This window comes from Anser cygnoides, chromosome 1 (genome assembly GCF_040182565.1).
Source record: "Anser cygnoides isolate HZ-2024a breed goose chromosome 1, Taihu_goose_T2T_genome, whole genome shotgun sequence".
Taxonomy (NCBI): Eukaryota; Metazoa; Chordata; class Aves; order Anseriformes; family Anatidae; genus Anser; species Anser cygnoides.
In genome coordinates, this window is record NC_089873.1 from 27,739,176 (window position 1) to 27,765,430 (window position 26,255).

Sequence of the window (26,255 nt, forward strand, 5' to 3'; positions counted from 1 at the left end):
AACTCGGACATCCTCGGGCTGAAGAAAAAGTGATTTTCTCAACTGGTTCATTTCAGAGCTCTGCAAATAGTTAGCAGTCCTGCACTTGAACGGCACGGTGTTTTTCCTGGGAGGAGACTGACCCTTTGCGTGTCTGCCCTGCACATTAACCACCGGGGCTTTGCTTCTGAAGAGCCTTGGAGGGACACCCACGTTTGCCACGCTCTGCTCTCCAGGCCCTTTGTAAGCCCAGGGGCATACACAGGCATAAACGCTACAAGGATTCATCACCGAGTTCCAGACAGCCCAGGTTACAGATGCAATGGCACTGTACAGCTGTAAACTCCCGAGTTATATTTAGCTCTTTTTTTTTTTTTTTTTTCATGTTTGCAACCATCGGTTTTCCATTAAGAAATCAGACGGTGGTGTAAGGTTTATAACGCTAACAGAAAGGCAGCGACCTTGTGCCGTTTAGCACAGAATTGCAGCAACAGAAGTAGAACGATCTTGACAGCTGTATATTTAGCTGTGGCAGTTCGAGAAACGAATCAAAAGGACTAGTGGCCGAGGTGGATGCAGGCGACTTCATGCTAATAAATGCACCTGCTGAAAATGCAGGCCACAGGGCTGTGCATTACTGGTACGGGCATCAGTAAATTGTGAGCTTTGAGAGTTTCTGTTCACAAAATTTAGAACTTCGGGTCGATGTTTTCCAGCTTTCCAAGTTAGTTGTCATTTTTAAAAGTAACTTTTTTATCGATGCAGTAATTCACTTAGGCCATCATTAAAGTATCTGTGGCTGTCCAAACACTTCAATGCGTGCACAAAATCAAATGTATGGATCGAAAGACGTAGTCTCTGGATTTTTTCAAATCTGAAAACAAAACAAAACCAATCATTAAAACAAACAATAAACTGTTCTGGTTTTCATTTCTAGGAAAGTTTCATGCCCAGTCAGTGTCCTGCACATACATCAGATTTTGACCCGTTGTTCAGTCTTACTGCATGTCTCAGGGACGACTAAGAATAGGAGATACTTTTGTTAACTTGAAACACTGAATTGCTCCTGGGACGGTTTCTGCAGAACTTCAATGCCCTTTAAAAGAAATTTCTGAATCACACAACACCACCGCAGCTAGAAGAATAGGGGAAGCTGGTGGAACATACAGACCTCATGGGATGAATCCCAGAGAGGCTGCTTACAGGCTGAAACGAGCTATCACACCTTATGAACCCTGGAAGTGCTCGCTTGAGCTTGACCACCAAGAAGACATCCTGCAGAGAAAACGGCATGGGTACGAACAAGCTGTAAGAGTGAGGAAGTTACATCTGCAAAGATGGATCGTGGTAAAGCCGTGGCCCACTGCCTCTAGCACTGGTGCATGAGAACTGCACACAAACTTCACACCCAGAGACTAGGCAGCGGTGAGTGCTGGAGCTCTGCAAGGAGCTGTGCTTACACACGGAGGAACAGTATAGCTCATCTGGGAAGGGCACAGGAAAGGCTTGCAGGGGGCTTCTGAAAGAGCAGAAGACATCCCCTCTTACTTACTGTGCATGGATCATCCAGGGGTGGCCTAACATTGCCAGGGATTGCGGGCACCCAAGCTGGCCTTGCAGATGCCACCCAACTTGCCTTCTCATTGAGCTTTGCTGTGCCTCGGCAGCCCCGGTCAGCTCTTGACCAGGAATATATGCTGTTCAGCTGGCCACCTCACTGCCTTTCTTCTTTTTCCATCACATCAAGCCTAGGCATTTCATACCTAATTAAAAAATAAATAAAATTATGCTCTGAAGTTTTGCTTTAACTGAACTTTCAGACCTCAGGATCACCCTGAGAACTGGCTGTAAACATGGAGCAGAGAGCGTGCAAGGTGTGAGCACTGAGAGAAGAAAAGCCTTGGTACTGGTAGGAAACATTTCTTCCCAAAAAAAACAGCGTAAAAAAAGGGATTGGAGAAAATTCCTCAAAAAAAAAAAAAATAGTGTCAGAAAATGAGTCACAAAGCTGAACTGAATGTGCATGACTGCTCACTGAGTGTCTTTGTCTGGTATCAAACGCTGCCTCTCACTCCGCTCCCTCCCTCTCCCTGCCTTTTAAAGTTGTGTAATTATTCCAGTTATGGTATTAGCAATACTCCTGATATATTGCAATGTCAGCAAGATCAGAATCAGCCCTGAGAAGCTGTATTCTTTACGTACAGCTTCAGCAGCAGCTAGGCTGTCAGATAACAGGCTGCCAACAAGCAGACTTCCTCACACAGGGCGCTTAAAGACCTGAGGCTTGGGAGAGGAAGATCGCTGTGTTTTTAGTGTCTTCTGTTCAGCTGCTTAAGTGCATCCTTTTATGTGCATTTTTGGACGTTTTGCTGGATGAAAGCCTGAGCTGCCAGAAGTATAGGTAGTGAGCTTTTATCAGCTGTGAATGCTCTGCTTACCCTGCTGCATGATGATAAGCATTGGGATGGGTTTAAAGTGCAGCCCGGTGTTCTGCTGTTTCCCTGATTTACAGACCCGTAGTCCTACAGGATTCATGGTGATCCTTCTGTCCCCGCTCTCTGGAGGCTTTCCGTGCTTCAAATCAGAACTCACTGCATCGGAATACTCCGACTGAGGTGCCACCAGTATATAGGTCCAGTATATAGGGCGTCGCTTTCTTGTTATTTGACCCATTTGTTCCTTGTGTACAAGAAGTAGTTTCCCCAGGAGAGACGGTGAGCTGCCTGCCTCCCCATTCCTTTCTTCTTGTAGCCTCCAGCAGTGAGTGATTTCCTTTTACACGGAGGCACTGCTGCCACAGCACGCTGCACAGCAGCCTGAGGGCTAGAAGTGTAATCCAACACGTGAGAGACCTGAGATCAATTTTTGCCTATCTGAGGCGTGCTAATGCATTTGGACTCCTGGGAAAACGTATTTTGGGAAGTGCCCCATTCTGCTGGTGTGCCGTCAGTGTATTTTCAGGGGACCAGGGCATTCTCTTCCCTTATTTTGGGGTACTTCTCTTAGATGAGGGTGAGCTACAAAGTTGCTCAAACAAAGGCAGTTCTAGGCATGACCAAAATAAAACTCTAGGTACTGAGGGAAGGTTACACGAAAGGGAGGTGCCTTCTGGGTTTAGACATGTTCCTGGCTGGGTGGCATCTGGGCAGGGATTACAGTTTTGGATTTAAATGCCTGACTCGCATCTCAATCCTGCTGTAGGTGTGTACATTTTTTATTAGAGCTAGTCCCTGTAGGTCTCGATTGAGACAGCTTGTAACTGTCTCGGCTGGTGAGGCACATGGCTCGAAAGCTTTATTTCTGACAGTTGAATGTAAGTTTTCCAGACATTGAGCCATTCGAGCAGCTCTTTTCTCAACCCTTTTCGGTATCAAATTCCTTGACAAATACCAAGCTGGACCATGAATACTGGTTGGTGTCAACACCACTCTGTGCCATTCCGCCAGTTCTAGCATAATATTGACTGGAGTGCATCTCACTCGTGGCACTCAAACACTCCCTTGGCTTACGTGATTTTTTGTCAGAGCTTAGCCATGTAAAAGTTTCATGGGCAATGCCAGCTTCTAGTTGTAGCAGTGTGAGAGTTGTGAGAGTGTAATGTAAAAATAAAGGTGAGGTAGGTACGTAGGGAGATAAAGTAGCTGAAATTGAACTGAGGCAGATGGAAAAATAAACAATTTTTCCTCAAAAGCTTGGAAAAGAAGCATGGATCCCTACATTTTATTCCATCTACGAGTCTAAAGTAGGATCTGATTAAATGCCTTCTGAAGGAGCCCTTCTTTCCCCACTTACAGTTGGAGGGGGAACCCAAACAGACAAAACTGAATGCTTAACCCAGGTGGAACACCCCAGCCTCAAGTCAGGAGACAGATGTGCAGAGAAGAGCCTGCCCTACTACTAAGATGAAGCTTTAGTTGCTTCCATGTCCTGCAAACTTTTTGGAGGAAATACAGTTTTTTATGTAGCAGAGGAAAGGACCTAAGCCAAACCAAACATTTTGAATTAATCAGTAGAAAGTCTTCTCTGGAGGATGGTTCAGAGCAGGAACCTCTCTTAGCTCCTCTGAATTGCCTCTACAGAAGACATTTTCTTTTTGTTGAAATAAGCTGTGGAAGATTGGTGTCACCAGGCTAAAATTAGCCTTATTAATTCACCCCTCAGTTGTGAATCCCTGCATGAAGAAAGCACCTCAGTTTTTAATGTGGAACTGCTGGTTCAATGTGCTCACTGGAGGTCTTGAGCTCCACGAACACAGTGTACTAACAGGCAACTGAGTTTGATCGTGTTCCGTTTGCATTTTCTTTTTATTAAAAAAATAAAAACACACATGTTTTTTCCATGTATTTTTAAAAGAGAGTTAGTACAGCTTAACAGCGGCAGTTTTATCTCTGCAGGTGGGGGAAAAGATCACACCCTGTAAAAATAATGGGCTTACCATTCTTTGGCTTCCACTGAATGTAAGTGTGTGGTCTGAGGTCCCAGAGCTGCAGGGATGCTCTGAATATTTCAGTCAGTCTGTGCCTGAGTGACCTTACTGGGTAGGAGGGAAAGGGCTCCTTGTTTACTAACACGTCAAAGTTCCTATTAAGAATTTGTGCCAATTTATGTGGTGAACAAGTAGGGTGGAGAAAAATAGGACATAAATATAGAAGTCCTACAGTCAGAATAGAAGGATTTTATAGTTCTCATGAGAATGTGGGCTAAATTTTGTTGTGAGTTAAAAGAAAAAAGGTCCAAATCTGGGGTTATGTCTGCATGCTAGTTGTGACTTCCATGAAAAACACAATACTGAAGCATTTTGCATGGCAGAACTGAATCTCCAGTTCATGATTATGAATCTGAAGTCTACAGTAACAAAAGGCAGGTTGGAATTGGAACATCTCACATTTTTTTATTTACTTACCCTGACAACTCTACCATGATGATGGAAAGTTTACCTTCGCTAAGAGCAACAACATTTTCCCCATTCCACAGAGGGGAAGAGGACACAAAGTCCAAAGTAGCTGGCCTGAATCAGGTGCAAATTTTCCTAGATTTGTAATAGACAATGAGACTAAGTTTCTGGACTCTCCTATTTGCCTAAATTCTTATTTGTAAGTTGTTGTTAAGATATCAGTTGGTATCATTTGTTCACATTTCAAAAGAATTAGAAATGAACTTAAGGAACCGATCCCTGCACTTGAGAACATAATTGAGAGCCAGCGCCCATTCACTCCCTGCTGTCCACCAGTGCTGTAAACCATGGGCAGTATCAGCTGTGGAAGAGCTGGGTGAAGTGTGTCAGAAGTGACAAATCCATGGAATCCAGGGAGTGCTGGAGTCCAGAGCTGCCTGGGGCTGATTCACACCTAGCAGTAACAGCTAGAGAAACTGTGAAAAGAACCAATTAATGACAAACAGAAAGGCCCAAAACACAAGGAGTAAGAAATCATTCTACTTTATTCTCTGTGGTAGCTAGAGGCAGCTGACTTCAGTAAGCTACTGAAAAATGCATACACCCAGTAGTACATGACCTAAATTGCTACATTTTTCTCTAGGGAATGGCCCTAGTCTCAAGGTTGGATTCACACCTGAGTTCTCTCAGATCTCAAGATTTTAAAGGACTCCTTTTAGTCACAGGAACCAGTGCTGATTGATTTTTATTTTTTTTTTAAATTAATTCATCATGGGGATATTTTTTGTGAAAAAATATCTTTGTAAACATCGTTGGACTTTGTAAAAGAAAAAAAAATATCAAAAGAATTCAAGCCTGGCCTGATTAATTTTTATTTCCAAAAGATGTGTTTCTGTTTTTAACAAAAGAAAGATCTTTTGAAGAGCACATCTGAAAAGAAAGCTAACTTCTTGCAGAAGATGGAACTCCAGAGAAGTTTCAGTGGGCACCAGTCATTAAGATCCAGTTTTTGAAAGCCATATGAATCCCTCTCTATGACAAATGGAAAAGATGTTTTTAATGTACAAAGATGTTCTTAATGTACAAAAATATGCATCGTTAGTTAGCTTCTGTAGGCCAATAAGCAAGAAAAAGAAAATTCTGCAGTTCACTTGTAAATAAGGCATGTGCCCTTAAAAAGAACTAAGCATTTTTTGAATATAGCCAAAATTCAGCATCGAGAGACCTGCATCAGAGAAACATTCTGTCTGGGCTTAATTTGACACAAAGAGATACATCATTTTCTGATATAAATAAGTTAAATACAGTTGACAATAGTGGAACTGTGTCGACACTCATACACTTCTTTTCCCTATGTCACATTTTGGAAGAACTGCATAGTATTCTAAGCTGTTCAGCATTTTAAGAGCTTTTTAAAAAGTTGAAAAAAAATGAAAAAATGAAGCTGAAAATAGGAAAAAGCTGATGTTTTATTATTTTATTATTTGTCTTGTTTGACAAGAAATCTGTGATGCTATTTTAGAAAATAAAATTCTAAATCATACAAACATTTTGCAATTGCCGGAAAACAGCAGCATAAACCCTAGGCTAATGTAATTTTAATGTATCTCTGCATCTGTTCCGTTACTCTTGTTTACAAGCCCTATTAGGTGCAGACCGAAGAAAGGCTTTTTTTATGGGTTAGACTTTAGTAAATAAGCAACATGGGAAGTCATGTCAATAGATAAGGAGAATTAAACAAGGATACCAATTACACTTACTTGACATGTTTAACAGCTTGCCACCTAGTTAAAGTGCCAGCATAGTGTCTATCATTTAAAATATCACAATGTTCAGGCAGATAATACACAGAAATAGGCAGGGTTGCATTTACTACAGCCCATTTTTAATAAAAAACATTTCTCATAAACAGATATTTCCAACTCTTTTGCATAGTCATGTATGAAAAAACTTGTAATCTTTTCTTTTACACACAACTATGTATAATGGATATACTAGAATTGCACAGCAACACTTAAAAATCTGCATAATTTATAAATTGAAATTTTAGTTATCTAAAGTCATTTTTGCAGTGTCTTACTCTGGCTGCCTAATAAGTTTGTTAGAGTTCAAATACCATAGAAATAATAGTTAAAAGAAAGCTGATCAAGTGCCATTTACAAAGGTACAAAATATACAGCAAAGTTAACTTCTCATTAAATAAAATATACATATTAGTTGATGTTCCAAATCATTAGGTAACACCTTATTTTAAGGGATAAACTTACAGGGATCTTTTTCCCCAGTACAGGATAATTACACAACAGTTAATTTCTCTGAATGCTTATGCAATTAGTCACATTCATTTTAACTGTGGATAATAAAGGACTGAGTATATCATTCTGCGTAGTGAGGGCCAAAAATGTTCCCTGTTGGAATCGCAGTAAAGTCAATGTGAAACCCTTGGGACCATTTTCACCTGAAGTATCCCAGCCTACTAATTTACAAATTTATAGTAATAGCGCCAATCATTATCACTGTGGTGGCAATTAAACCTCCAAGAGAATTCTCCTGTAATCTAGCAATCAACGTACCATTAAAATAAAGTGTTGCCAACTTATTCCACATTTATTCTGCTGTTAAAATAGTGAGATATGAAAACTGCCTACTTAGTCTTAAATCGATTCCCTGAAAATAAATGAGTTTTAGAGTAATAGCATGTTCCCACTTAAACCAGCCATTGTCATCTTAACAGTTTGGAATGAATGGTAAGTGCTTGCATGTTACATTAGCGAAGAGGTATAACACCATCTACAATTACAGCAGCGTTGCATCCCCGATGTTTACTCTTGATCTAGGCGTATATTAACCATGGCAAAGCATCGGCCCACGCTATGAAAGAAAGGTTCAATGAAAACATCCGTCAGGCTCTTCCATATGGTTTGCACTGAAGGCAAGACCATGAGACAGGTTCTCACAAACGGCACCACAACCCTGTAAAAGAACAAATTGTAGATTTGTAAGATTACTGCCGATACAGCATGGGGAAATCGAGATAACAAAACTCAAGTGTGAGATCTTATGGAAAAGGAAGGTGATTTTATGACTCTAAATCCCTAAGCAATGTTATCTTAGACTCTCGCACTCATTCTGTGTAGATTTTGCTCTCTCACAGCCTCACGCCTACCCATGCATAAGCACCACGACATATGTGCTCCTCTGGCTGGGCTCGTTTGTGTGCAACAGCTTGCTAGTCCTCATCATGTCTCTGCTTCTTAAATGGCAACACTGAGCTAATTTTTGGACATGCCTTTCACAGGGGTCAACTTTTGCTGTCTCTTCCTGCTGCTGGAAGGGATGGTGTATGTACCGGGCTGCAACCTCGCTGCCATCCCGCTGCGGGTGAAGGACAGGGATGTCCTTTAAGGAGTCGGGAGTGTGGGTCCTGGAGGCTTGACAGAAACCACACACTCCCCAGTTTGATTGACTGGGAACAGTGTTCTTTATGATCTGTTTGGCGCATTCTTTTGTCCCTTGCCTGATGTTTCTTCCGGCGTTTCTTTTCTCTGTCTCTCTCTCACACATACCATCATTCTATCTACCATTCATTCTACCATCATTCTACCATCACTGTTAGAAGCTGCTCCAATAAACAGAATCAGTAAAGTGATGTTCAGCTACATTTAACTGCCATAGTAGGAGACGTGCCAAACTTCATATATATGGGATCTTGTTGATATCATGAAGCTTTTCACTTATGGGTGAGAAACTAAGGTAGAATGAGGTCAAAACTCCTGATCAGGGAAAAGATCTCTCTCTATTTTTTTTTCTTTCCTTTTTTCCACTCAGGGTGCATACTTGAACGTTGTGTGCTTCCACTCTTCTGAGCAGTAGTAATTACGTGTGTATGCTCTCCATATGCCCCAACTCCAAGGCAATGCCATGAGCGGTGCCTCGAGCTAAGCAGACTAACACCAGAGGCAAGCCAGGCGTGCACACATGGCTGGCTCACCAGGGCCAGCAGATGCGAGATACACGACCATGCTAGTGTAAGTTATTCTCCTTTTTTAATCACTTACTGGCCAAAACCCTTAGTCATTTCACTAAGCTTGATGGGTACAGACAAATCCAATGTATAAATAATTTATGTAATACCGAAGTGGTACTAGAACAAGGTTCTCAAAAATCTCCATGCTATATGTAACATGTATTTCCTACGTTAGGTAGAAGAAGATATAGATTCTTTCGATAAAGACAATAAACTCTTCTAGTTCACTGTTGCATTCAAAATTTAAGACCCCAGTCTTGCTTCCACATAATTCTGGTGCAGAACTGTCATTGACTTTGGATGGGATGAAAGAAATATTAGACGAAGTATTTAATTTTATCACAGGTCTGAAAAATATGTATTGTGTATTTCCAGTGAGTACTGTTCAGAATAACAGTGTAGAAAACAAACAAACAAAAAAGGTACGTTTTTAAAAAGTTAAAGTTTTTACCTAAAGTGTCAGAATTAAAAAATATATTTTCAATGTTTATCTAACTGGATTCTCAGCTTTTAACAACAGTGCAAGCCATATACTAGTATGTCTGTGCTGCACTCTAAACTAACCCGGATGGATTATAACAAGAATAGTTTTTCTAAAACCCTCTTTTTCTTTGTCTCTGCTGAAACAGCTAGTAGTATACACATTATATAGAACTGTGAGAGTTACTGGAATACTGTACCCATAGTTTTATACTGAACCCTGTAAACCGTTTTATAATCATGTATAGTATCAGTGTATATAGGATAGATAATTTATAGAATATAAAATCAGGGCTTCACTTGTTAGCACACAGCTCATAAGCATCACTAATGGAAAGGGAAAAAAATTGGTATTTCTCCAAGCAACATGGAGAAAACACCAGAAATGACTACTCAGCTTTTGTTGACTTCACCCCTTTCCCATTTCGGTTTAGTTTGCAAAGGCTGCGGCTTCTCTGCTGCCATCTAAATTTAATTTGGCCTGCATCTTTTTTTTTTAAATCTAACTCATTTGCAGGGAAGCAGAAAAGTTTACGTTTCTATTGGATCCTCCATAAACTGGATCACACGAACCACAAACTAACCAAATACCACATTATGCAAAAGTTTCACAGAAGGATGCAGTGACGCATGAGAAGTTCATTAGGAAAGGCTGGAAAAGCAGTGATCATACTACCCGTAACTACTATAGAGATCATCTATGTAGCACTAGATATCAAAATTTTTCAATAATGTTAAACACGATAAATATGAACGTTTTGATAATGTTCTGTAATCTTTTTATACTTATTATCCAATTTTATGGTAAATGCATGCAAAAAACACCATAGGCTATCTCCATAGGAGGATATGTGAAACATGCTGGCAAACAAAACTAATTAATGTATGAAGCTTTCAATTTCTAAATAAAAGTCAGTCTACTTAGTATTTTCTAACTTTTGTAATATTCATACATGCCTATATATGTATCTATGTATGTAAGTATGTATGTTGTTCCATGGAGTGACCAAGCACAATTTAAAAATAAATAACCAAGTGCCATTAGAGGCTTTTTTTTGTGACCTATCATATAAGCATTAACATATACAGCCTTTACTTACAATGTTGTAGATTTACTCTTGTGTACACTTCTACTCACAGACACAGTAACTACTTGAGTAATGTCTACCAGTGGAAGTAAAGTTGGTATATCCTAAGGATATTGACATTTACTGCAATTTTGGTACTACTAGTATAACCACATGGTAAAGCACTGGAAAGAAAAACAAACTTCTGCTGATATTGATATATATTCTGCTGATATATATCTGATTTGATATCTAAGCTGAAGCATAGCCTAGGTATTTCAACTACCTGTATGACCTGTCATTGAATTGTGCTATGTATATATATTTTAAAATACCCATCCTTTCACTAAGTAGGAGTCACCTCTTTTGGGAGCTGTTGACCTGAAACGAGCAGATCATCCTCCTTGTTCCACCCTATTCTTTTTTTTTTCTTTTCTTTCGGTTCAAGGAATGACATCTACGATATTATACCCATCATCCTTTCTCACTTTTGCTCATTTTATTTTTTTTTCCTGCTACTCCCTAATGAAACATTGTCAAGAACCAAGTACCTCTTCAAAATGGCAAAGAACAACTTAATTCTCATTTATAAGGGTATTTTCAATTTCTCAGGAGGCAGTTCAACTTTTCATAGAGCTGGGTAATGTGTTTGGAGTAGTCATTCACTATTAATTCAAATTCTTGCTTTAAAGTGAAGAATCACATCTTCTCCTGTGATGTCTTTCAAAATGGAATCCCAGACATGTCTTAATACTATTTTTCAAATACTATATCATCCAGTGGTTAAATTACCCAGCTCCCCAGGTTTGTGTGTGCACTACATCATGATTTTGAATTAAAAGCCTTGCATGGCACTACGATATAAGCAAGTATTGTGAACAGACTCCTAAGTATTGACTAGCAGTTTCAGAGCTTCTTGTAGAGTCCTATTAACCCTTGGGCTACTTACGAGTGCATTGTACATCCCAGGACCTAGGCAGACTGGTAAAGATAAAACTAAAAAGGAAGCAAGACAACATCTGCCTACTTCCTTTTCAGAAGACATGGGTATACAGCAGGACAACACCAGACCATAAGGCCACCTTCGTGGCACAGCTGAACTGTAGCTTCTTTTGATTTCAGACAGGCAAGTAGGGATGAATTCAGGGTTGAATATGACAGTAAAAGTGATACAAGTGGGACCTATAGAGAATGAGGTAAGAGATGGTGCATGCCCTTATCTACTTTTCTGTGTGTATGCCCCTGGCACTGTGAATGGAAGCTCAAGCTAAGAGGAGCTGTGAATATCTACTACTCTAGCAGATGACAAGAGTACAAAGCTAAGTGAGTCCTTATGCTTTAAAGCCCATCTCAGACCCAAGACTTAGGTTATGGATTCTCAAATGATGCACTGATTCTCAGTATAAATAAATATGAGAACACTATTGAAACAAGACTACAAAAAAATGTATGTGAAGTTCAAGTGCTAATCTTCAAGAGGTTGCAAATTTGTGGCTAGGAACGAGAATTAGTCCCTGATCTATCTTAAAGATCATGACTTTGAAAGGGCTGCCAGGAAAACCGGAGGTGTCCTGTTTATATTCAAAAATCAGTAACCTTAACAGCTTCTGACTAAGGCTGTATTTAAAAGTTTGCTCAGACATTCACAGAAAGATGTTAAAAGTTGGTCTGACAACTTCTGAATGTATAGTCTATGCCAAGAATGACAGCCATCAGTAAAAGAAAAGCAATGCAGAGAAGTAGCCTTCCTTGAATTAGCTTGTACGTAGGTTACCAACCTGCTACCTATTGCAGTTTTGACCCATTACTATCGTTTACCAGGCAGTGTATATATGGAATCCAGCTCAAGTAGCCAGTTTGAGAACAGAACCATAGTATGCTCATTTTTTATAGGTCACAATGAAAATTGCGGTGTATTATTACATATTTCTTCCTTGGTTTTCTTTCTGCTTTCTGTGATGTCTCATGTGCTTGCTTCCTTTTTTAGAGCTCTTTTTGCTGATGAAAGACAACATTTACTATCAGATATGGGGGTGCAACTCATGAAGTGTCCTTGATGCATGAGGAGTGCTGTCAGACTTTTGTGGACTTTTGTTACTGAAGCAGTTTCATATTTATCCTTGGGGAAAGGTTTCCCTGCAACTGATCAACGTCATCATCTCAATGGTTAGGATGCACAGAGGGAGGCACAGAGACTCTGATAAGCCCTCCTGCAGGCAGCCATGTGGAAGGGTGTGCTCAAAGCTTTCCCATGACGTTTCAACAGCTGAAGACAGATTTACAACAAAATTCCCTTCCCCTCACCCATAAAACAAGGAGTTACTATTTTTCCAGACCCATTGGGATTATGTGGAAGCCAATACCATGTATTTAGGGTCCCTATGGCCCGACCCTTTAATACCTCTGATACCTGTTGCTCCTGAACTACCCTCCCAAATGTAGAGACTTTTAAATCCTTAATCCCAAGATAGCTGGAATGCTGGGAGCTGCAGAAAAAGTTAACATAGGCTCAGTGTGTTCAACCTTTGTGTTGGAACAAACCCAGGTTGTGTCTGTGGGAAGACTAGACTGTGTTGGCTTTGGATTGTAGCATTGGGTGGGATCCAAGGGGGTACAGATAGCATTCCTGACCTATGCAATTTTTTTTCACACTCATTCAGTTGCAAGGAAGATCAAAATGAAAGATCACCTCCATATTGACAATGAATCTGGGAAAGAAAATTAGTTAGTGGGGAAACAGATGTGGTCACAGAAAGTCAAGGGCAACTTTTCAAAATTGAGTGCCACATTCAGTCAGTTCTATTTCAGATGCTCTGGGAATCCATAGTTCCTGACAGAGTCACTAGGGACTACTTGCATAAATAGAAATAGACCTCTGAGTCCTGGTTCAGTGAGACTCATGTCTGTGTATCCAGGCTGTGACATACAGATACAAGATCATTCGGAAGCACAAAAACTTATTAGTCTTAATAAATTGTGTATCAGTGAATTATTCCATAGATACTCCACTACTTAATTCTGTTTGCCTACCATACCCTTTTGCAGTCATGGTACAGTACAGCACAGTGACCAAAGGCAGATCTAAAAGTCTGGGCACACTATACGATGTCCATAATGGTGTGAGGACCAGAGAAGTAGCAGGTGGGTGGCTTTAAATTAGATCACAACTCCTCTGGATATTATACAAACTCTCCATGCTCCAAAATTTGAGTTAATCAGTTTTTGAAGTGGCTTATAACAACGTCATCAACCCAAATGTCCATTCCACTTTGGAAAAGGGAAATCTGCAACCAAAAGATTGCAATCAGAGGTTCATGCATCCAATGTATTTATATTATTTTGAGTCTGTTTTCCAGTTTCTGGATTGTATTTTGTTTCCTTACCAAAGGAAAACATGATTCCACTACTACCCAAGTCAAACGAGACTTTGGCCAAAACCTATGTATATGGAATATCCTAGTCTGCAGGAGTGACATTGATAATCCACATTCATCCCTTCCTCTGCGGCCTGATGGATTCTCAATTCTCTTCTCAATGTCATTCTTTCCCCTGCCTTTCTTCCTTCTCCACAATCCTTTCTGGGTTCAAGATACTCTTCTGGTATTTTGCCAGTATTTTCTGTTTCAAGTACACCAGCTTTACTGGCTTGGAGAGCGACTGTATTCACCTGTGAACCTGGGCCATGATCAGAATCAGCCTTCCTGAGCTCTGAATGGGTTCTGTGCTTTGTAAGTGATTTGGGGTACTGCACCTAGAGCTGGCCATGTACCAGATATAAGGCAGTGACAGCAGACTTTGTGACAGTAGCAAAGAAAGCATAAGGTGGGCCCTCAAAACCTTTCTTCAAGCTGTGAGGAAAAGGGAAGAGGTAACCTTACTGAGAAGGTGTCAGGTGTAGGTAATACTTCTGCCCATGTCTTTCACTTAAAGCACAGAATCACAGAATGGCTGAGGTTGGAAGGGACCTCTGAAGATCATGTAGTCCAACCCCTCTGCAGAGCAGGGTCACCTAGAGCACGTTGCACAGGATGGCATCCAGGAGGGTTTGAATATCTCCAGAGGAGACTCCACAACTTTTCTGGGCAACCTGTCCCAGTGCAAAGGGGCACAGCAAAGAAGTGCCCCCTCATATTCAGCTGAAACTTTCTGTGCTTCAGCTCGTGCCTGTTGCCTCATCCTCCACACGTTTTAACAACTTCTGTACTCCGGTTTACAAAAACAAGCGGCCATTACTATAACTAGAGCCAGCCGAGGTGCTATAGAAACGGTGAAACAGGCTCTCAGCCCCAAAGAGCTTACACAGAAAGGCGTGGGGCGGAATCACCGCGAAAGCAGCGTTTTCACTTCCCTCCCTTGCAATATAAAGCGGGCGGCGCGGGTTGACCTGGCCGCCGTTTGCCGAGGCGGAGCGGGGCGCACTCACCAGACGTGCAGGCAGCTGAGCACCGCGAACACGATCCCGGCCACCAGGGCCAGCGGCACGGCGAGCAGCAGGCTCAGGAGCTTGTAGAGCACGTACTTGCTGAGCTCGAAGAGAGCGTGGCTGCAGATCCAGACCTTGTCGAAGGAGTGGGTCAGCTCGGGCTCGGCGATCACGTCCTCGAAGCCCAGCTGCAAGAAGAAGCGGCGCCGTCAGCCGCTGCCCCCGCTCCGCTCCCTGCCCCCGCCCCAGCCCCAGCCCCAGCCCGCCCCGACCCACCTGCAGGTGGGCGTTGAGCCCGTGGGGGTCCCGGTCCTGCTCGTCCTCCGCGTACTTCTCCGCCTCGGACAGCGCGGGGCCGCCCGGCGGGAAGTTGTCGTCGTCCATGAAGATGCGGGTGTCCGCCTTCTCCGTCTCCAGCCCCATGGCGCTGCTGCCCGGCCCGGCCCGGCCCTACCCTGTCCGGCCCCGGCCGCCGCGGCTCCGGCGGGCTGGGGCGGAGCGGGAGCGCCGGGCCCCGCCCTGCCGAGCCCCGCTCCGAGGCCCCGGGCCGGGGAGGAGGCCCCGGGCTGAGGCCGCCCCGGGCTGAGGCCGCCCCTGCCGCGGGGCGGGCGGCACCGGGCGGCTGCTGGGGGCCGGGGCTTCGCTTTGGGCGCAGGCCCCGCGCTGCCCTCACGGGGGTCTCGGTCGGCCCCGGCCGGGTTTTGGGATCTGCTGCCCTCCTGCCAGCCGCGGGGGGAAGGCAGGAGGAGCGAAGGTGTCAGGCCGCTGCCCTCCGCGGCTCCCCTGCCCGGCCGATCCTGCTCAAACCGCCGGGTGGTTGCCGCAATAAAATTGTCCATCCGTCAGTACAAGCTGTTACCGTGTCCTCCCTGGGCTTTAGCTGCAGCCCGTGCAATTTATTTCCTCTATTTTATTTGAGAACGTGGTTTAAGCCTGAGAGTGCTTGATATAAAAGTGAGTAAATGGCTCTAATGACAGCTAGCGGAGTCTGATAACACTGATCTGCGCTGAGAGCTGATGCACCGTCAGTTGCCCATTACTGCTGCATCCAACAGCCATAGAATCACTTAGGTTGGAAAAGACCTCCAAGATCATCTGGTCCAAACATCTCCCTACTACCAATGTCACCCACTAAACCATGTCTCTTAAGCGCCAGGTCCAGCCTTTCCTTGAATACCCCCAGGGACGGTGACACCGCCACCTCCCTGGGCAACCCGTCCCAATGCCTGAGTGCTCTTTCTGAGAAGAGATGTCTCCTAATTTCCATGATCTCTCCCAGAAAGAGAAGTAATATTGCTGATCAATGTTCCAGGCTTGTTGAATTTGAAAGAAGCTGGCACTAATAATTTTCTTTACTTTTCACCAATGTGTTAAATTAAGAACAACCTTAAGCTTAGTGAAGCTCACAGGAAAGTGATATAAAAATAACTGTCCAAGTTTTGGGTAGGAAATCACCTAATACAATGCTCTGGACCATACTGCATTGTTCTTGACCGGATAACTTCTGCAGAAAAGCTTTGCATCTCTGCGTAGCTCATGTTGATGCTTTTTTCTTCCTTGCTAACAAGTTTAGTGATACTGGTGTCACGTAAATGGTTTAGATCCAACAGTGTAGCTGAGGCTCATTAACCATAAAGGCTCACAAATAGCAGCTTACAATAGCTTCAAATGCAAGCAAAGAAACAACGTGATGACTTGAGACATACTTCTGAGCTGCATTTCTACCGTCACACCCAATTCATCTTTTTTTTTGAGTAGGATGAACAAAAAGGCCAATTGTCTGGGTTGAGGTTCAAACCCACTCCTCAGGATGCTCCTGTCCAGCAATTATTATTATTTTTTTTTTAACCTCTAGGTATGGGGAGCTGCTGCTCCAGCATTGAGTGCAGCCTGAAGGCATTCAGTGGGCTCCTGGTGGCTGCTTGGGTCGGACACAGAAATTTGGGTTTGGTGCTGCTGAAAATTAATTTAGGGACTACCCGTGCAAGATGCCAAACTAGCCCTTTGGCTACTGAAGTCAGACCATTCTGGTTTATGTCAACTACTTTTTACCTTCCCTCTCACTGGACACATGGATTGGGGTGTGGTGCTGCTCCTGAACAGATCTACCCACTTCCCAGCCACTCGTCCTGCATCTCACTCCACCAGCCAGCTGGAACGTCGAGCCTGTGGCTCCCTGCGCTGAGATCCAAGTTTGCTAAAAGCAAGGGGGTGGCTCTCCTTGCAAGATTGCACAAGGCACAGCCCCTCACTGGAGAGTGGTCTTGGAGTATCAGCCCTATTTATAAAAACAAGACTAGTACTTTTTTGTTAATGTCCATGTGGTTTTGAAAGCTGTTATTTTAATAGCCTATAAACCATGTCTGTCAAGACAGCTCTGTGGAAAATGAAGAATTTTCCTTTATAATCTCTGAGGATCGGAGGATTTGAAACAAAGTAGTGATGCAATTGATCCTGAAAGAATAATATTTTTTCATGAAAAGCCTGTTTAAAAGCAATAAAAAGTTCAAGGCTGTAGACGACTTGGGATGTTGTTTATTGAGAACCCTTTACAACATGCTGTTTTCAATAACTGGCAGTTATTTTGGAAATGATTTGTATATGAATTATCAAATGAGGTTGACTGCAAAGCCCAAGCAGTGTCAAGTTCTGATCCCTGGCTTCTCTGGCAAATGTACAGAAAACAGAGAGGCATATGCAACGTCCAGTAAGGGTGGTTTTTCCAAGTCTCCCCCCTAGTCTGCTAGCTCTCCCCAGGGCTGCCAGGCTCAGCTCTCTGCCAGCATGGCTGGACAGTAGGGTTTGAAGGACAAAAATAAGGGTACAGGGCAATGACTGCAAACAGGGTGGAAGTCGGTCCCTGGCTATCTTCTCCAGTCTTACATAATGCTCTGCAACGTCATTTGGACAGATGTTTATATGTATTCCTCAATCTCTGTGTAGATGACAACCAGATAATTATGTGATGTCAAATCTACGTGTGTGTGCTTTCCATACTTTGGAAAGTACACATGCACCAGGTGTAGTTCTTCAAGGTGCTTGAAGATACCATCAGATATTGAGGAGATAAAATGTTCCTGCATTCTCTAAACATTGCACATTTTGTTGCTCTGCTTTTTGACAAGAAAGAGAAATTATTCTTTGTTACAACTTCTTTGTATTCTTCTATGAATAGTCTCTAGGAATTTATTGCATTATAGTCTGCATAAATGCTGAGTAACAAATATTCTCTCAAGGAGTTCATAATCAAAAACAGGTGCAGGTGTAAAGATGCATTCTAGTAAACAAGCAAGGATGATTCAGGATCCGTACTTTTATTACTGTGTTCTTATACACATCCTTTAAAAGGGAGTTTTAAGAACTGGTTTGGAGAAGGGTTGAGAAGAAGCATCACGAATGTTCATGTTTCATTCCTGTAAGGCATGAAATGCAGTGAAAGGGGAAACATTGCAGCTCACACGCACATTTTTGGAAGATAAAGTTCTCAGCAAAAAAAAATAATTCATATTTGTCAGTGGCAAAGAATGGGTTAAGCTGGTTACATTTAGCCTCTAACCAATGTGTAATTTTATTGCAAAATGTCAAGTCAGTTCAACCTTTGTTTTATAAGGATGTTCCTGTTTAAACTTTGAGCATTACTTTGATTATTGTAGTGTTTTATATACAAATAGAGACTATCTTTCCTGAACATGGCAAGGATGTCATTTATATGGCTTTTGGCAAAAGCTTGAACAATTATACTTTGCATTTGAGAAAGCTCACCAGTCTTTGCAACAAGACCCTGAATAATGTCCAGTTGGGTCTCATCTATTCTGTTTGTCTTGTCTGAGTTCAGTTCTCAGGTTATTTTTTGCCTTTTTCCCCTTTCTTTTCCCTTTTAAAAATATTTCTAACCTGATCTAAAGTGATCACGTCATGCTTATCATATTAATAGCACGTTGCGTTTTCAGAGATAAAGGGCAAGGAATTGTATTAATTTCTCTTGTCATCTCATTGGACTTGTAACAGATGTGTTTCTCAAGTAAATTATTTTCTTTTCCAGTTCTGTAATGAAAATCTGAAGGATTTCAGAGTAGCCATGAGAAGAGTCTTCTTTATCCTCACATCTTTATGACATGTCTGGGGAATTTTAGTCACTGCTTCTTCACAGATGGACTGGTGGGACACAAAATGTCATATGGGCTCTGAGAATTTGGGAGCGGTACAAGTAAGGTGTGAAAGAGTGGCTGCAGCCCTCCCCCGACCACACAGGGAGGGCAGAAGGGAGAAGGAGCTGCAAAGATGAGATTTCTACAAGTGAACCAGGCAGTATGAATGGGGAGGGTACAACCCTTTTCCCCAATTTTCTTTTTGATAAACGCATGCATAAAGCCATATGAAGGAAGCAGATGTGGTGAACTGAGGACTTTGTGTGGCATTCAGGGATATGCAAGATGAGTTAAAATGAAGCAAAACATGAAGGATCTTGGAGATCAAAGATACGGATTAGAATCTAGATTTTTTGTTTGTTTGTTTCAGAGTGGGTAGATTCAATATTCAAACTTGATATACATGGAGAGGTCTAAGCTGAAAACTATCACCTTGTCTTGATTTAGCTGTATCTGTATATACAAAAATTACTTGTTTGAAGTTAATAGGGAAAGCTAATGGGAAACTTTTGCCAGAAGTATTTTACCAGCATACGTATGGCAATTTGTCACCACTGAGCCACTGACTCTTGACTAGTTGCATGAAAAAGCATAAGTAAGTCCTGCCTCTGTATAGATAATCTCTTACTCTCAGTTGCTTTTCTTGTAGCTTTCTGTCCCGTGGAGTGTAAATTTCACTGTTTTCAGCGATCAATCAATGTAAATAAATGGAAGCCACAGCTAAATATTTATATTTATTTTGCCAAATTATATCCAACTCTGCTGAATTTAAGCCAAAAGCTTCTGTGAAGTCTGTCAGGGTGAAAGCTGCTTACAGAGTAGTCATGATGTGATAAATGTGTTCAGGTCAAAAACTGGCCGCAGAAATGGTTTTAGGATTTTCTGGATCTCTTTCAGCCAAGCTAGGCTAGGGGTAATAGAGATGTTTATAATAGCTTTCAGCATAGCCTCTGATTTCTAATATGAGAAAGAAAGAAAGAAAGTACTCCCATGAGGTCTCCTGAGTTACTGTTTTGATGATTTACCAGTAAGTGCTCAAATCATCTCTAGTGTGGGGCTGAGACAATTTGCTACTTAAATCCAACAGTGGGAAATCAGTTCCTTGTGAGCAGATGGAGTGCATGGGGAATAGCAGAGGGGCTGGGCTGAAGCATTTTTTGCTTGTTTCTTTTTTCTGTTCTCCAATCAGTAGAACTCTGGAAATGCTTTCATTGTGTTTCCGTAATTTGTACGCATCTGCTTCCCTCCTTCCGTTTCTTCCTTCTTTCTTTTTCTTTTTCTTTTTCTTTTTCTTTTTCTTTTTCTTTTTCTTTTTCTTTTTCTTTTTCTTTTTCTTTTTCTTTTTCTTTTTCTTTTTCTTTTTCTTTTTCTTTTTCTTTTTCTTTTTCTTTTTCTTTTTCTTTTTCTTTTTCTTTTTCTTTTTCTTTTTCTTTTTCTTTTTCTTTTTCTTTTTCTTTTTCTTTTTCTTTTTCTTTTTCTTTTTCTTTTTCTTTTTCTTTTTCTTTTTCTTTTTCTTTTTCTTTTTCTTTTTCTTTTTCTTTTTCTTTTTCTTTTTCTTTTTCTTTTTCTTTTTCTTTTTCTTTTTCTTTTTCTTTTTCTTTTTCTTTTTCTTTTTCTTTTTCTTTTTCTTTTTCTTTTTCTTTTTCTTTTTCTTTTTCTTTTTCTTTTTCTTTTTCTTTTTTTTCTTTTTCTTTTTCTTTTTCTTTTTCTTTTTCTTTTTCTTTTTCTTTTTCTTTTTCTTTTTCTTTTTTTTTCTTTTTCTTTTTCTTTTTCTTTTTCTTTTTCTTTTTCTTTTTTTTTTTTCTTTTTCTTTTTCTTTTTCTTTTTCTTTTTCTTTTTCTTTTTCTTTTTCTTTTTCTTTTTCTTTTTCTTTTTCTTTTTCTTTTTCTTTTTCTTTTTCTTTTCTTTTTCTTTTCTTTCTTTCTTTCTTTCTTTCTTCCTTTCCTTTCCTTTCCTTCCCTCCCTCCTTTCCTTTCCTTCCCTCCCTCTTTCTTTTCTTTTTCTTTTTCTTTTTCTTTTTCTTTTTCTTTTTCTTTTTCTTTTTCTTTTTCTTTTTCTTTTTCTTTTTCTTTTTCTTTTTCTTTTTCTTTTTCTTTTTCTTTTTCTTTTTCTTTCTTTTCTTTCTTTCTTTCCTTCCTTCCTTCCCTTCCTTCCTTCCTTCCTTCCTTCCGTCTTTCCTTCCTTCCTTCCCTTCCCTTCCCTTCCCTTCCCTTCCCTTCCCTTCCCTTCCCTTCCCTTCCCTTCCCTTCCCTTCCCTTCCCTTCCCTTCCCTTCCCTTCCCCCTTCCCTTCCCTTCCCTTCCCTTCCCTTCCCTTCCCTTCCCTTCCCTTCCCTTCCCTTCCCTTCCCTTCCCTTCCCTTCCCTTCCCTTCCCTTCCCTTCCCTTCCCTTCCCTTCCCTTCCCTTCCCTTCCCTTCCCTTCCCTTCCCTTCCCTTCCCTTCCCTTCCCTTCCCTTCCCTTCCCTTCCCTTCCCTTCCCTTCCCTTCCCTTCCCTTCCCTTCCCTTCCCTTCCCTTCCCTTCCCTTCCCTTCCCTTCCCTTCCCTTCCCTTCCCTTCCCTTCCCTTCCCTTCCCTTCCCGTATTTGCTTGTCACTGCATTTTGTAGGTCTCAGCAGAGCTCTAATTAACATGTTAGCATATGCTACAGGGTAAAATTCATTATGCCTCAGTGGGACCCAGATTTGAACAGTGAAAACAATGGTGATCTAATGAGAGAGGTCCCAAGCTGGGCTATCTGGGGGCTGACTACACGTGTGATACGTACGTTAAGGTTTATAGTAGCACAGGGACTGTTATAATGCATTTTTTTTTCTGTGTGCTTGAGTAAGTTGAAGATTATAAGGAACTGTGTGGGCTGCTAAGAAAGTATTTAAGACAGGTTCCTGCTAAGTGGGCCAGCTACATTTTGTAAAAGGTTGGGGCAGGAACGTAGGGTATGGAAAGCTGCTCAGCTCTGGCTGGCAGCTCCTGGTGCCTGTTGGTGCTCCAAGCCTGCCCCAGCTGGGGAAGAAAAACATCTCGTTCGGCCTTATAGCATGATCTTCAAACAGCTACTGCTGTTCAGCTGACCGGTGGTGGCTTGTTAAAATGTGGAAACCCAAGTGTTTATGGCTGTTTATTCATATAAGCAGAGCAAAGAAAGGCATTAACGTTTCATGTAGCGTGAAACCAGAACCCAAACGCTGATCAAACCTTCAGAGCTTGCGCTGTGGGCCCGCTAAGGTAAAAAAGGAAAAGGGTTACGGTGGAGGAGATACGCAAACAGCCCTGCTGGTGGTGTGATCCGCAGGAAGGACCAGACAAGGAGGTCTGTGTGAGCACCCAACAGTCAAACCGCAGGTTCTGTCGGAAAATCATTATAAAAGCAGTAGCTGTGCTTGGCCGCCATCCGTTGCAAATATTCAGGGCTTAGCTCTCTGTGATGGAGAGCCCTGCTTTTTAGCCTACGCTACACCTCGTCTGCTGGAGATTGTTAAATGCTCGGGTTTAGTAGGGCTCTTTTAATGGTTGTTTTATATTTTTGTCAACGGAGTGTTGCTTCACGGGGCACTAATGTCCAAATGATTACTGGGAGTTGCCAAGTGGCAGGCAGGCATGGGTGGAGAGCTCTTAAAGAATGAAAATCAAACTCTTCACCTTCTCAGTAGCTGCCACAAGTGTAGGTGCTTTGGACTTAAAAAAACAGCGTGATAATTTTTCTGAAGATGCAGATTCTTATCCGTTCAGCAGCTGGATCAAATACATCTCAGAGCAGTTTATGAAAGCTGTCCAGCTGGAATCTGACTTTAAATGTGACAATCACTTGATTTAGACTAGCATGGTTTAATTTGCATTTCTAAACCACACTTCAGCCATTTACTGCTACTAAGTTTTCCAGATGATTCCTGCAACTTACTATTTCACAACTCCCTATGATGAAAGCTCTTTGGTCTTTTCACAGGTTTCTGCTCTTTTCATACTTTGGATATGGAAGGGAAATACTGAGCATGTTATGCTTGAATTAGGTCATTCTCTTCTGCAGTTCTTGTGCCTTTACAAAAATACTTACGATCTGATAAACTACTTATCCTAAGAACGCATTTTTGGTCTGTTTGCAATATGTTGATGAGCCAGAAAGTCTCCAAGGAATATAGGACATTCTCAGCAATAAATTAATCCAACCCTGGAGAAACAACAAAACCATTTTTTTCTAAAATATAGAAAAAAAAATCCATTCCTATTCATCATATAGGTTTTGAATTGCTAATTCTAAATAAATAATTCAGAAATAAATATAGGTTGGCTGTGTACAGTGATGAGTTTTTCCTTTCCAAGGCATTAGCCATTCTTACACCTGGAGTTCCTAAGGGACTGACTTTTACTTGCACAAGGAGTGTTTCACAAACAGCTTGTTGTGTGTGGCTTTTTGAATCTTGATTTCTTTAGGTAAATTAGTCATTAAGTAATTTTCAAGGTAAAAACTTCCTTTGTCAAAATGGATGCTGCTTTGTGGACAGGAGAATTTGCAGGACTCTTTTTAAAAGGTCATGCAATTTAGAAATTTCTGCTTTGAAGACTGCACTGAAATGAAAGACTGGGAGCAAATGGAAGGCAATCCGTTTATTATCCATTTGGTTAACATTTGTTGACCATGTGAGCGATTCGTATTTCTGCTATTTACTTTGAGTTAAGTAAGTGTAGGTGTTCCCATTCCTGAAGGCACACCTGGGTTACATGTCTTCTCTCGTAAGGATTCTCTGATCTCGTTTGGATTGCCCCTGCTGCGTTCATACATGTGTGCAACCACTGCACATGTGTATTTGATATATATGCCGATACATTATATGGACGAATATATGCCTCTTATAATGTTTTGCTCTGTCCAGCTTATCCAGAGGAAGGAGATAGGAGCAGATAGAATGCAAAGTTACTTCCCAGACAGGATGCACATGATAAACAGTCAAAGTCTAGCAAACTTTGATTCCTCTTCAGTTGGCTGCTTCTTTTTCCCCTCCAGGCTGCTCCCTTCCAATTCTACGTGCTTTTTCTCTTTCTGTCTTTCAAATAGCTTTCTATTGAATCCAGACGGAATAAGGAAACTCATACCTAAATGAGTCAGCAGTACCCAGTGGGTTCAACAAATCCTGGAAAAAATTGTATGTATGTGATGCTTGCATCTTAAAATTTCCTTTGGTGTTCGTGCTTGTGGCAGCAGTGGTAGGAGTCATAGCAGAGAACAGTGACTAGGGTAGGGATCAGTCTGTTCAGCTTGTTCTCCAAAATTGTTTTGACCAGAGCTGGATGGTCCTTGAATAGAATGCCAGCTGTGTAGTCCTAATAGCGTTGTGGAGAAGAGCAAGTAAGAACAGGAATAAGAACATTTTAGGAGACCTGCTGCAGACTGGTTTGGGGGAAGAAATCATTGTTAGTCCTCCATTAATCTTTATAAATCATCTTCCATGCTTGGGAGACTTCTCAGTCTATTTTGGATGTCCACAATACTTTTTTTTTTTTAATTTTCTTATTTAGTTACTATTGCTCTTTGCCCTTCCTCTTTTGCCATAAAAGTCCCTTGCTTTTTGTATTTGTGCCTTTCAAACTGTACATCGCTCAACTGTTCAAACTGTTCAAACTGTTCAAACTGTTCAAACTGTACATCTTTTTACTTGTCACAGTGCCAAGGTCTTTAGAATCCAGTTCTATTTTAATCGCTCACTATGTATCTGCCTCTCCAGCTCTCTGGTCATTTTTGCTGTTTTCTGGACCCTTTCCATTTTCTCTCTCGGTCTTTCTGATAGTCAGACAGCTATAACTGCACGTAAAATTCCTGGCAGGCACACAGAGAGTAAGGTCATGTAGAGATAGTTTTTCACCTCCTTTCTCTTTGACATGATGCATTTGTGAAAACAGCTCAAAACTGTTTTGTTTTGTAGCCATATTACATTGCAAACAATGCATTTAGCTGTTCTGTGTGCTATTACTATGGGCTCTCTCATGCATTATAGCTTTAAGATTAATCAGAATAAATGCTTGGCCTCAGCTGCTCCTGTTTATGCCAGCTGAAGGTCTACCCGTTTTATTTTCTGTTTCCAGTTTATAGCCGAACATTTTCTTTTCTTGTGTGTTCATGTTCCTTCATTGATGCTATTTATCACTTTTCCGTGCCTTTCTTTTCCTCTTTGACAAAGAATATATAGGATCTATAAGGATCCCCGTCCTCCAGCGAGAAACCTGTTAGCCCTGGAGCCGAAATAAATCAGAGCTGCAGCGTTTCCAGCTGAACCTCTGGGAATAAGGGCAGAACGAGATGTGGATGTCAGAGTGCCGGGTGGCTGTATCCAGGCTATATATGGTAAAACAGCCCAGGCAACGCTCTGAATTCTAGGCCACTCCAGAGACCTACCCCCATCTTGCCCTTTGAGGCAGTTTTCCCTCGACCTGAGCTCTGGTTCCTTAAAAATCCAGCTCAGGCTGGGCGAGGCGATGCTCGGGGAAGGTTCCCGGGGCCCGTCCAAGGAAGCAGCTGGGAAGCATCTGCTCTGCCTCGTCCCCAAAATGCAGGGGCAATGAGGGGGCATGTGCATCTACACGTTGTTTGCATGTTGATGACTAACTAGAACACGTGCTGGGCACTCTGAAACTTTAATATCAAGTTTGTTAGACAATATTAACATATTATACTGAGAGCATGGCAAGCCCGAGGCATTTCTTCGATTATGACTCATTCTGTTTTCCATTTCAGCAGCTCCAGGTTTATTTTGGTGCCTTAACCAAGCATTTTAGATTTGTTTAACCCTTTTCATTGTAGGCTTTCTACTTCAGTTCATATTTGTTAGAAAAAGGGAAGCAAAAGACTGGAAGAACACAGCCTTTGAGGACTCAGTGTAAGTGGGAGGGTCCCAGTGTGGTCATCTGGATGCTGAAAGCTGATAGACTTGGATTTTGTTTTTCTCTGTATATAATGCCTGGCAACACATCTGAGCGTTCGTTCTATATTGTCTCTATCTGTGTGACTCATTACTGTTTCATTATGTGGGAATGAAATGGTGCAGTTTTGTCAGGCTCATGTTTATTAATCCTGGGAAACATATCAGGGAACCCCTTTGCCTCTTTATGTGCCCGGTGTGCCATTTAAAAACCTGTTAGTGTATACTGCACAATACGATGTGCATAACTTCCAGATATATCATGAAAATTCAGAACATTTTGGCAAACTCTCTTTTCTCTTGGATTCATTTTACAGTTCACATCCTGGTGG

The 26,255-nt window shown here is 41.6% G+C and overlaps 1 protein-coding gene across 1 annotated transcript; it reads right to left on the bottom strand.

Annotated features, from left to right (window-relative positions):
* Window positions 1-6,335: 6,335 nt before the first annotated feature.
* Window positions 6,336-15,379, bottom strand: CAV2 (caveolin 2). Its single transcript, XM_048051006.2, has 3 exons — window positions 15,147-15,379; window positions 14,871-15,058; window positions 6,336-7,846 (listed from the first exon to the last, which is right to left on the bottom strand). The coding sequence occupies exons 1-3, from the start codon at window positions 15,291-15,293 to the stop codon at window positions 7,696-7,698; spliced, it is 486 nt and encodes a 161-aa protein (XP_047906963.1). The 5' UTR covers window positions 15,294-15,379; the 3' UTR covers window positions 6,336-7,695.
* Window positions 15,380-26,255: the final 10,876 nt, after the last annotated feature.

Coding starts and splice junctions, on each gene's coding strand:
- CAV2 (XM_048051006.2), bottom strand. CDS start 15,293: ATGGGGCTGGAGACGGAGAAGGCGGACACCCGCATCTTCATGGACGAC. Junction 15,059..15,146: donor GGCTCAACGCCCACCTGCAG/GTGGGTCGGGGC, acceptor TTCTTCTTGCAG/CTGGGCTTCGAGGACGTGAT. Junction 7,847..14,870: donor CTCAGCTGCCTGCACGTCTG/GTGAGTGCGCCC, acceptor GTTCTTTTACAG/GGTTGTGGTGCCGTTTGTGA.